General features: G+C 45.2%; 1 protein-coding gene across 1 annotated transcript in view; it reads right to left on the minus strand.

The window, feature by feature from the left end:
* Nucleotides 1-12545, minus strand: part of svep1 (sushi, von Willebrand factor type A, EGF and pentraxin domain containing 1) — a 143421-nt gene that overhangs the window by 44570 nt on the left and 86306 nt on the right. The window contains exons 8-15 of the mRNA XM_024011308.2: nucleotides 11180-11298; nucleotides 7601-7730; nucleotides 6564-6671; nucleotides 2992-3123; nucleotides 2381-2572; nucleotides 1154-1309; nucleotides 761-994; nucleotides 241-402 (exon numbers count right to left, since the gene is read on the minus strand). Coding sequence (XP_023867076.2) covers nucleotides 241-402; nucleotides 761-994; nucleotides 1154-1309; nucleotides 2381-2572; nucleotides 2992-3123; nucleotides 6564-6671; nucleotides 7601-7730; nucleotides 11180-11298 — 1233 coding nt within the window. The remainder of the gene's footprint in view (nucleotides 1-240; nucleotides 403-760; nucleotides 995-1153; nucleotides 1310-2380; nucleotides 2573-2991; nucleotides 3124-6563; nucleotides 6672-7600; nucleotides 7731-11179; nucleotides 11299-12545) is intronic.

Raw genomic sequence — 12545 nt, forward strand, 5'->3', positions numbered from 1 at the left:
GTTACTGGGACCCAGAGTTTTTCTGGTCAGATCCAACTAGTCACTGGGACCAGGAGTTGTCCTGGTCAGATCCAGCTAGTTACTGGGACCAGGAGTTTTCCTGTTCAGATCCAACTAGTTACTGGGACCCAGAGTTTTTCTGGTCAGTTCACATGGCCCTATGTACAGTATTACCAATGTATGAGTCCACCTGAGTACCTTGTCCATGTGTTTAACCTTGTCCAGGGGACAGTGTTTTACCTTTGCACTCGTCCTGGTTGCGTGCGTGGAGGTAGGCTGTGGAGGATCCATCGGGACAGGTCTTACACTCCATCTGACCCTCCTGGTCCTGGTAGGAACCCAGCCAGCAACTCTCACACTCTGCGTACTCCAGGGAGTAGTAGGTCCCCACTGGACACTGGACTGGAACCAACAACAACACACACTATAACCACACATATTTACACATGACCACATATAACCAGACACAACCAGAGAATAGTTAGCAGGTCCCTACCGGACACTGGACTAGAGCACACAACAACACACACTATAACCACACATATTTACACATGACCACATATAACCACACACAACCAGAGAATAGTTAGCATGTCCCTACCGGACACTGGACTGGAACACACAACAACACATAGAATAGTGTAAGGCCAAACCTTCATTCATTCATCCATTCGTTCATTTGTTCATTCGTTCATTCATTTGTTCAGACCACGCTGCGTAGACATAGTGTACGGTGTGTATCTCATGGCCCACTGCTCACCACACATCCTCCCCTTCAGTACAGACCCAGGTCGGCAGAACAGAGAGGCCCTCTTGCTCTCCAGGGACTTGGGGTCAGCCACCACGATCATCTCAGACGACACGTGATAGGATGACAGCTGCTTCTTGGCCAGCGTCCGCTTCAGGCGATTGGTCAGCTGCTCCAGGATCCGCAGCAGGCGCTTCTGACTTGCGACCCCACTGGAGTCTTCCTGACGGAGGGCTCGGGATGCTGCTGGGAGAAGGACACAGCTCAAAAGGACACGGGACTCGAAACCACAACAACAAACAACATTCAAGTGCATAAGTTCATTCTTGTTTATGTTGACCGTGCCACCAGCCTACTGTGATGTTGAAGAATATCTGTTATCTTGTGTCTCTGGTGCGGTCTTACGGTCCTTTTTGCTGCGAGTAGTGGGAGTAGTTCCCGTCCTGGGCACTACCTCCTGGCTGCATAGGGGTTCGCGGCTCTCCGTAGCAAAGCCCGAGTCAAGTAGCGGCATAGTCCTTACCTCTCTGCGGTCCAAGTTACTGCTCCACCTCCTGGCGCCTTGGAGATGATGAGGGAGATGAGAGACGGGAGAGAGGAAGAGGGAGATAGAAAGGTAGAAGAAGGGAGAGGGCGCTTCGAAGAAATTATTAGGAAAGTACATTACATCTCAAGGCCCTACTGCTGTAATTACATTCTTATAGTTTGGACCAATACGTTTGTACAGAAATCTCCAGGGAAAAACCTATAACAAGGTCACATGATCACGTGTTAGTCTCAGGGAAAACTCCTGTTCCAATATCCATATGCAAGTCTTCCGATGGCGAATCCTATTCTCATATCGCTAGTCGTACTCCAGACAGTGGCCTGGCGATAATCACCTCTAACTTGCAGCAACATCATCGTCGACTGCAGATGCGGGAGCTAGAGGATACAATTCGACGAGAAAAATAAAACATATACGTTTGTGTGGTGTGTGTTGGGTGTGTGTGTGGTGTTGTGCTGTGTTGTGTTGTTTCTGTGGTGTGGGTGTGTGTTGTGTGTTGGTGTGTGTTTGCTGTGTGTTGATGGGTGGCGTTGTTTACTCCTGGTTATTTGATTTGTTTCTCACCATGTCTCTTAGTTAGTGTTGAACTCCCAGGAAGGACTGACCAGGTCCAGTTCATCACACGAGAGGCTTGAACAGCAATCTTCAAAGCTTAGCCAGGTGCAATACGGCTTCACTAGCATACGACAGGACGACGCGCACACACACACACCATACACCAACCAACGCGCCATGCATCGCACACCAGACACACACAGTCAAAATTTCAATCATGCGTATTATGTATGCTACACCATAATCTGTAACTAACATAAGAGGAGAAAAGAGAAGAGGGAAAAAATAGAAAAGAAATATGGATGAAAGCTCTGTATCCCAAATGAAATCTCAACCCAACCCAGAGCCCAAAATCAGAGCCCAAAGACCAGAGCCCAAAGACCAGAGCCCAAAGACCAGAGACAAGAGCCCAAAGACCAGAGCCCAAAGACCAGAGACAAGAGCCCAAAGACCCGAGCCCAAAGTAGTACACTACTGTATATAGTGAATAGGGTTCCATTTGGCATGCACCTATGACTAAGGTCACTCACAGGAGCAGTCGGGTCTGTCGGGCGAGTGTGGCGGCTCCCACACTCCATTGTTGGCACAGAAGTAGCTGTGGACAGTCTGCTGTGCGAAGCTGTATCCAGCGTTACAGTACAGAGTACAGTTGACCCCGTCCTCTTCATCAGAACAGGCGAACCCCCCGTTCACTGGTGCAAATGGTTGCTCACAAGTAGACCCTGGGAAATAATAAAGACACACAGGGTTTTATGGGTAGTGTAGTCATGGGGCTGGCTTAATTATATTGAATTTAAAAAATAAACAAGAACAAACTTCTATTTGTTGGGTGGGCACCCTGTCTCTACATTGATGAGTAATGTGGAACAAGAAGGAGGAAGGAAGAACTGTGGATAGCAAAGGAGCAGTACAGTACCAAACAAGTGATTTGAGATCTATCACAAAATAGCAAATCTCTCATTGTGTTACAAAATGAATATGACATAAAACATGAATATTTAAATATCCCTTTAGTTTCCCAAGAAGTCTAATGAAGATCTYAGTCCTTGTAAAGCCAAAATACAGCAAAGATACAGAATACACTAATCTAGTAAACTCTAGGAAACTCTGTTTAACTCTAGTAAACTCTACTTCCTGTTACCTTGTACAGTGATGGTGAGGTCACAGGTGCGATTGTTGCCTGCCTGGTCGGCAGCTGTGTAGCTCACCACCGTCTCTCCCACAGAGAAGAGAGAGCCGGGTGTGTGGGTGGTGGACACACTCAGACGCCCACCTGGGAAGGGTACACAACACAACAGCAACAATAACCAACACTTACATACTGTACAGAAGCCAAAATTATATTACAGACCTGTCCATGTGCCAGTTGCTACTTACATCTTTGGACTCATAAATTCAAAAAATGAACGTATAAATGCCTCATGAGCTTAGTTCAACTTTCGTACCCCATCAGAACACAAAATATATTTTACTCCAATGTTGGTAAACCAAGTAAATGTAAACAAACACTATATAGCCTCAAAACATGGTTAAAACTCTAATTTTGATATCATGGATGGTCGGTCCTTGCATCCATCGCTCTGTCTACTGTATGAATTTGAGAGTGGTTTCATTTCTCCAGCGCCATCCCTAAGGTTTTTGACAAAACAGGGGCGGGGATTATTATTTGTTATTGTTTCAACTGCTGATTGATGCTTTAAAGCAATGACAAACTACAAACAGTGTACTTTCTAATAATTTCTTAGAGCAAGGATTTAAATCATTGGTTGAATGCAACCTTCCCAAGTCCAAAATCATTATTCTGAGTTACTGTTCAGCAGTGTTCAAGGTCTATACAGTATATTTCCCCAAAAGTGAATTGCACTTCTGAAACAGACCATCAGAGGGCAGTGTTGGGTTGCCAGTTAGTATACATAGCAGAGTGAGTAACTGTGGGGTGAAGTTTCCCCTAAGTACAGATCTAGGATCAGCTTCCCCCCAATCATAACCTTAACCATCAGTGAGGAAAATGTCATACTGACCCAAGATCAACGTCTAGGGGCAACGTCACTCTACTCCTAAATGAGTCAGTCTAGTCCTGGTAAACCATATAAGTTATAATAAAGCAGGGCATGTTGACACATGAAAACGTCTGGCTAGTCTCTCTCTGGGCATCACATGGCACCGGAATAATAATCATCATCTGGGCAGCCTGGGGGTAATTGCTACCAGCTGGAGGGATGGATAGGTTGGAGAGATAAAGAGAAGAGAGAGAGTTGGAAAGAGGGAGAGAGATAAAGAGAGAGAGAGAGAGAGAGAGAAGAGGGATCGCCACAAGCTGTCCTATTATATTCCTCTCCCATGGACACTCACACACTTTAAATACTTTATTTGAATCCACCAATCAAATGTACAAAAAAAGTATCCAGACGTTTCAAGTGCATCGCACTCGAGGGTACAGAGAGCACCTCCTTCCCCAAACAGCTAGGCTGCCCACGACAGCTGAAACAGAGCAGTGCCTAGCCAATTCCTTTGCCTTAGTTTTTGTCAGGCCCGCAATCTGGAGGCCACGCACTGCAAGCCTGTGTACGTGGCCAAGACTGCCAAATATCAGCCCCACCAGCTTGCACCTGCACCCGAGGTTGTCCAAGCGCACCACGAGGGACTTGTATTTAATCAGCTTCTCGGCAAAAGCCTGCTCCATGTAGCCGTCAAATGAGCAGCCCACTTCCAAAATGAGCACCTCCCCCTGGCCGTCCCCCCACAACAACAAGTATTGGGTGTATTTACTGAAACTTATAAGCCATCAAATGTGTCACACACACACGCACCGCACACGCACAGCAACCACAACACACAACACAGCACAACCACACACACACACACACACACACACACACACACACACACACACACACACACACACCACACACACACACACACACACACAGACACGCACGCACGCCGCACGCACGCAGCACGCCACCACACACACACACCACACACACAACACACACACACCACACACAACACACACAACCACACACACACACACACACAACACACACACACAGACACACACACCACACACACATCACACACACACACAACACACACACACACACACACACCACACCACACACACACACCACACACCACACACACCCTCTCACCACAGACAGTAGAGAAGAGAGACATTCTCATTCCAGCCAGGATGACAAGTCTGGCTGAGTGGTGTCCTGGCCGTGTCTCCCCAGCCAGTCTTTAATTAAATAGAACCCAAGCAGCACCAGGGACAAGTGCGTGTGTGTGAAGCGGGGGGTTGGGGGGGGTGTTGGGAATCAGGGCGTGGGCCTGATGGAAAAACAAAACATGCTGACGTTGGAGTAACGTCCGAGTGACGTCGTCTCGCCGCCTTGGTTGAAAACCACAACGTGGTTATTTCTGTTTGCTTGTTGATGGCATATCGTGTGTGGACCTTGGCAGGAAGGTTAGTGTGTGTGTGTACTGTATGTGTCTGAGTATAAGTCTGAGTATGTGTGTGCGTTCATGCGTGTATATACTACGTGTCTATGCTAGGTGTGTACGTGCACGTGTGTGTGTAAGCTCCCAGCAGGACAGTGATATAAAGAGTGATATACAGATATACAGAGAGTCATGGTGTAGTGATGGTGTAGTATCTGTTCACAGGGCTGATGTTTGGGTAAGTTCTGTCTGTCTGTGAGCTAGCCAGGGGGAGAGGTCCACTATTAACATCACTCTATGATGTGTGTGTGTATGTGTGTGTGTGTGTGTGTGTGTTCTCTATGATGCCGTGGCCTTGCTCGACGAACACCTCATTCCAAAATCATAGGCATTAATATGGAGTTGGTCCCCCTTTTGCTGCTATAACAGCCTCCACTCTTCTGGGAAGGCTTTCCAATAGATGTTGGAACATTGCTGCGGGGACTTGCTTCCATTCAGACACAAGAGCATTAGTGAGGTCGGGCACTGATGTTGGGCGATTAGGCCTGGCTCGCAATTCATCCCAAATGTGTTCAATTGAGGTCTGGGCTCTGTGCAGGCCAGTCAAGTTCTTCCACACCGATCTCGACAAACCATTTCTGTATGGAACTCGCTTTGTGCACGGGGGCATTGTCATGCTGAAACAAGAAAGGGCCTTCCCCAAACTGTTGCCACAAAGAAGGAAGCACAGAATCATCTAGAATGTCATAGTATGCTGCAGTGTTAAGATTTCCCTTCACTGGAACTAAGGGGCCCGAACCATGAAAAACAGCCCCAGACCATTATTCCTCCTCCACCAAACTTTACAGTTGGCACTATGCATTGGGTCAGGTAGCATCCGCCAAACCCAGATTCGTCCATTGGACTGCCAGATGGTGAAGAATGCCAATGTTTGTCTATGATTGCATGGCTGTGCGCTCGATTTTTACACCTGTCAGCAATGGGTGTGGCTGAAATAAAAGCATGGCAATGACATTAACATACTGTCTGTACCACACCCTTGTCTGTCTGGTTCCCACCATTATATTGTCACCCACACACARACACATGCACATACTCAGACACACAAACACACACACACATTATTTCCCACTGTCTCTCTGTCTCCTTTTTCCAGTCACCCGACGGAAAAGACCCTGTTTAACCATTAGTCCCCTCTGGAGTGAGAGAGAGAGAAAGAGAGAAAGAGAGAGAGGGAGCGGAAGAGGTGCAGTCTGGGATACCGCATACCTGAGTTGTCGGAAAACTGCGGCACCTCCCAAACGACGGCCGTCTGCATGTCTGTGGCCTGGAAAGTGGGTGGCGACCTGCACCTGTCAATCACAGGGGGCTCCGTATCTAGGAAGGAACACCATCACCGTTGTTTGGGAGGGAACAAAGCTTGACCATGACAACCAAGTATGCACAACACATTTAGAAGAGGTAAAGAAGAACATTTAATGTCCACCTGAACGTTGGATTTTTATTTAGTCTTTAGCATTGTAGCTATGTTAAATTAGAACTACTAACATATTAGCAGTAGTAATATTCCTAAAATAGGATAACAATACAATGTAACCCTATGTTAAAGTATGCTACGTTATATAGTCTTAGTGGTATGCGRTGTTTTCAAGGGCACCAGTTAAACACGTGTGTGTAATAAAAAACCCACTGCATTTCTTCATAATAGCACATGGAAATGTTCACAGCTTACCGCAGTGCTTTTCCCCCTTGAGTTCTGAGGGTATCAAGTGTGTGACACTGGACACCCTTAATTTTCACACGTTGTGCACTTGAGTTTGCTTGGCACCTGTGACTACTGTGTAGACGAGTTATTTAGCCAGACGCTTTTATCCAAAGTGACTTACAGTAAACACGTGTTTAATACTGTATGTGCGGCCCTGAGGGAATCGAACCCACAACTCTGGAGTCTCAAGAACCAACTGAGTCATTGGAAATAGGAACTACCACAAGTATTTCCTGAAAACCTAACCTGAACAGAGAAAACTCTGGCCGCTAATTAAAAGCTACAGTATAACTACGGCCTGTAGGCTATAACTAGGGCCTGGAGTTTTTCCTTTTCCTGGGTCATGTGTCAGGTCATGTGGTCAGGAAAAATCAGGGCCACAATCTCAACTACATGTTTCACATTGGTTTTGTTTTGTTGTGTTGTTTTATGATGGGGTTGGGATGTGGTTCTAATATGTGGTTGTGATCTGATGGTTGGTTGTGATGTGGATATGAGGTGGATGTGATGTGGTTGATTTTTGGTTGTGATCTGACCTCACCTATGACAGTGACAGTGAAGGTACAGTTAGCCTGGTTCCCAGCACGGTCTGTAGCTGCATAGGTGATCCTCTCCTCTCCTATAGGGAACAGCTGGGGAGGGGTGTACACAGGTTTCACCTGGACCAGGACCTAGAGGGCAGAGGTCAGAGGTCAGAGGTATTTGAATTTTGATTGATTAGGATCCCCATTAGCCCGACGCCAATGGCAACAGCTAGTTCTACTGGGGTCTGACACAAAACTAAAAAGACATTACAGACAAAAGACTTTACAATTGACATACATTGAAAAAAATTAACATTGAGTGTGTGTGTGTGCATCTATCAGTTACACATACAGTACCAGTCAAAAGTTTGGACACACCTACTCATTCAAGGGTTTTTCTTTATTTTTTTCAATTTTCTACATTGTAGAATAATAGTGAAGACATCAAAACTATGAAATTGCACATATGGAATCATGTAGTAACCAAAAAAGTGTTAAACAAATCAAAATATATTTTAGATTTTAGATTATTGATGACAGCTTTGCACACTCTTTTGACTGATACTGTACATGCCAGTAAATACACACAACAAGTAGGTTATATGCGGGAGAGGCGTTGTTTGTTTTTTGAAGCCAGGTTTGCTGATCGCTTTCGTTATATAAAATGGCTCTGTATAATACTATATCTTTCCTTGAATTTGTTCTGTGAAAGACCCCTGGTGGCATGTCTGGTGGGGTAAGTGTGTGTGTCAGTGCTGTGTGTAAGCTGACTATGCAAACAATTTAGACTTTCCAACACATTAATGTTTCTTATAAAAACAAGAAGTGAGGCAGTCAGTCTTTCCTTAACTCTTAGCCAAGAGAGACTGGCATGCATAGTATTAATATAAACCCTTTGGTTACAATGAAGAGCAAGACGTGTCGCTCCGTTCTGGTTCAGCTGCAGCTTAACTAGGCCTTTCTTTGCAGCACTTGACCATATGACTGGACAATAATCAAGATAAGATAAAGCTAGAYCCTGCAGGACTTGCTTTATGGAGTGTGGTGTCAAAAAAGCTGAGCATCTCTTTATTACGGACAGACCTCTCCCCATCTTTACAACCATTGAATCTATATGTTTTGACCATGAGAGTTTACAGTCTAAAGTAACACCAAGTAATTTAGTCTCTTCAACTTGTTCAACAGCCACACCATTTATTACCAGATTCAGGTCTAGAACTTAGGGAATGATTTGTACCAAATACAATGCTCTAAGTTTAATAGATGTTCAGGTCCAGTTTATTACTGGCCACCCATTCCAAAACAGACTGCAACTCTTTGTTAAGGGTTTCAGTGACTTCATTAGCTGTGGTTTCTGAGGAGTATATAGCTGAATCATCAGCATACATAGACACACATACTTTGTTTAATGCCAGTGGCAGGTCATTGGTAAAAATTWAAGCGTAGAGGGCCTAGAGAGCTGCCCTGCGGAACACCACATTTGACATGTTTGACATTAGAGAACCTTCCATTAAAGAAAACCCTCTGAGTTCTTTTAGATAGATAGCTCTGAATCTAKGATTTGGCAGAGGTTCAAAAGCTATAACACATAAGTTTTCTCAACAACAGGTTATGATCAATGATCTCAAAGGCTGCACTGAAATATAACAGTACAGCTCCCACAATCTTCTTATTATCAATTTCTTTCAACCAATCATCAGGCATTTGTGTCAGTGCAGTACATGTTGAATGCCCTTCTGTACAAGCATGCTGAAAGTCTGTTGTTAATTTGTTTACAGAGAAATAGCATTGTATTTGGTAGGGGTCAGTGGTCAAAAGAACACCGTTACCATTCGACTACTCAATAAACCCTGACAGGTTTAGTTCCTCTGCAGTATTCTTCCTTCCTTGGGAGTTMTTGCTTGTTCTTTGACACTGTGCTACTGTTTGCTCTTTGGGGTTTAGGACTGGGTTGATGTTTTTCACCTTGTGACTCTTTGTGAAAAGCTGTTCACTTTTTCAGGATCCTGTCTTTCAAAGATCATTCATAAAAATCCAAATAACTTCACAGATCTTCATTGTAAAGGGTTTAAACACTGTTTCCCATGCTTGTTCAATTAACCATAAACAATTAATGAACATGGTTGTCAAGGAATGGTCGTGAAGACACTAACAGCTTACAAACGGTAGGCAATTAAAGTCACAGTTATGAAAACTTAGGACACTAAGGAGGCCTTTCTACTGACTCTGAAAAACACCAAAAGAAAGATGCCCAGGCTCCCTGCTCATCTGCGTGAATGTGCCTTAGGCATGCTGAAAGAAGGCATGAGGACTGCAAATGTAGCCAGGGCAATAAATTGCAATGTACGTACTGTGAGACGCCTAAGACAACACTACAGGGAGACAGGATGGACAGCTGATCGTCCTCGCAGTGGCAGACCACGTGTAACAACACCTGCWCAGGATCGGTACTTCCGAACATCCCACCTGCGGGACAGGTACAGGATGACAACAACAACTGCCCGAGTTACACCAGGAATGCACAATCCCTCCATCAGTGCTCAGATTGRCCGCAATAGGCTGCTCCATCAGTGCTCAGATTATCCGCAATAGGCTGAGAGAGGCTGGACTGAGGGCTTGTAGGCCTGTTGTAAGGCAGGTCCTCACCAGACATCACCGGCAACAACGTCGTCTATGGGCACAAACCCACCGTCGCTGGACCAGACAGGACTGGGAAAAAGTGCTTTTCACTGACGAGTCGCGGTTTTGTCTCACCAGGGGTGGTGGTCGGATTTGCGTTTATTGTCGAAGGACTGAGCGTTACACCCAGGCCTGTACTCTGGAGCGGGATCGATTTGGAAGTGAAGGGTACGTCATGGTCTAGGGCAGTGTGTCACAGCATCATCGGACTGAGCTTGTTGTCATTGCAGGTCATCCTGACATGACCCTCCAGCATGACAATGCCACCAGCCATACTGCTCGTTCTGTGCGTAATTTCCTGCAAGACAGGAATGTCAATGTTCTGCCATGGCCAGAGAAGAGCCCGMWTCTCAATCTGGCAAATCTGGTGCAGTCCATGAGGAGGAGATGCACTGCATTACTTAATGCAGCTGGTGGCCACACCAGATACTGACTGTTACTTTTGATTTTGATCCCCCTTTGTTCAGGGACACATTATTCAATTTCTGTTAGTCACATGTCTGTGGAACTTGTTCAGTTTATGTCTCAGTTGTTGAATCTCGTTATGTTCATACAAATATTTACACATGTTAAGTTTGCTGAAAATAAACGCAGTTGACAGTGAGAGGACGTTTCTTTTTTTTGCTGAGTTGAGATGCAGAAAGCAAACAGCATGGTGGGTAAATTTCCGTAACAACTAAGAGGGTTGAAGCGCGAGGCTCCACTTCTCCCCTGTTTTGGTCCCCTGGCAACCAGGCTGTAACAGTGTGAAGCAAACCCATGCACAGATACAGTGTGTGACTGTGTGAGAGAGAAGTCTTGCATCTCGCTCTTCTCAATATCTGCGGTGCTGCTCGTGGCAACCTTTTACCTCAGGACAGGTACGTATGCAAACACTAGCATCCCCTGGAGGAGTAAAGAGACAGCCCTCTCCTCACCTCCTGCCCAGAGTTGTCAGTAGCAGCAGGCACGTTCCAGCTGATGTTGGCAGTGCCACGCCTCTCGTCCGTCTTTGCCACCACGTCTCTGGGGCACTGGACCCAAGGGGGCTCTGAGTCTGGATGGAGTGAGAAAACAAAACGACAGATGAAAGGCAGAGATGGAGAGGTTCAGAAAATAAACAACCAATAAATGACAGTCTTAAGTATTCGAGTGGACGGAGAGGATGGATTAAGAGGGTGAGAAAATAAACAACAACAATAAATCACTGTAAAATCCGAAATCAATTTTATTCTGTTTCAATTCCAGTCAGTTTAGCTTGACATGATGGCACTCCATATGATTGCCATTCAACTCCTCAATTGACAGGAAATTAGATGGAATTAACTCCAACTCTTCTAAGAATGTTGAATCAACGGTTTCCACGTAATTTCAACAAAAAAATCTGTGATGACGTTGAATCAACATGGAAAACTGATTTGATTTGAAAAAAGTCATCAACTTACGGGCATTTTGTATTTTTTTCACCCAACTTTTAATCTAAATCCAATGACATGGTGAAATGTTCTGTTGATTTCACGTTGGATTCACTTTATTTGAAAACTCAACCAAACGTTGAACTGACGTCTGTGCCCAGTGGGTACACTTACAAGAGGGACATGAACTAAAGCAACAAACCGAGGAAGAGCCTTTGTCTTCATCCCAAATGGTACCCAATTCCCTACATAGTGCACTACTTTTGACCAGGGTAGTGCACTGTGTAGGGAGTAGGGTGCCATTGGGGATGCAACCTTCTACATCACACATTGTCATATGTGGCCCTGCTACTTGTTATCACTGAGGGAGTGACAGTGCTGTCACATATAACCTCTGATCTCTCTAACACAGCACGTCAGAGCCCCCTCCGTTTTGAATTAATTGTACTGTAGTCTAACACATCGACTTCATAGCCAATTATATGTCCATCTTTATTATCGACATCACCTCATAGCCATATCAGTCTATTACAGCTGTCGCTATCTCTGTTCCATCCCTTACATACTAGTGCAATGCTAACCCTTTGTACTGACCACCAGTTCCACACAGCTAGTTGTGTCAAACACCTGATTCCTTCTAACCTTTACTAAGCCAGGTAGGTCATTGAGAACAGAGCTGGACTACCTTTTGTGTGGAAGTTCACAGCTGGACATGACCCATCTAGTGAAGTATCCGTCTCTATTAAACTTACACACAGACTTCTGATCAGATCTGCCAGGGTTTTCCCTTTATTGGAAGGGAAATATTTTACTGTTTGTGTCATAGGTATTATGAGAGAGGCTGGAACCAGGTCAGCTCTCTACTCTTCTCTCCTTTCTTCTCTTCTCT

This window comes from Salvelinus sp. IW2-2015, linkage group LG3, assembly GCF_002910315.2.
Source record: "Salvelinus sp. IW2-2015 linkage group LG3, ASM291031v2, whole genome shotgun sequence".
In the NCBI taxonomy this organism is placed as follows: Eukaryota; Metazoa; Chordata; class Actinopteri; order Salmoniformes; family Salmonidae; genus Salvelinus; species Salvelinus sp. IW2-2015.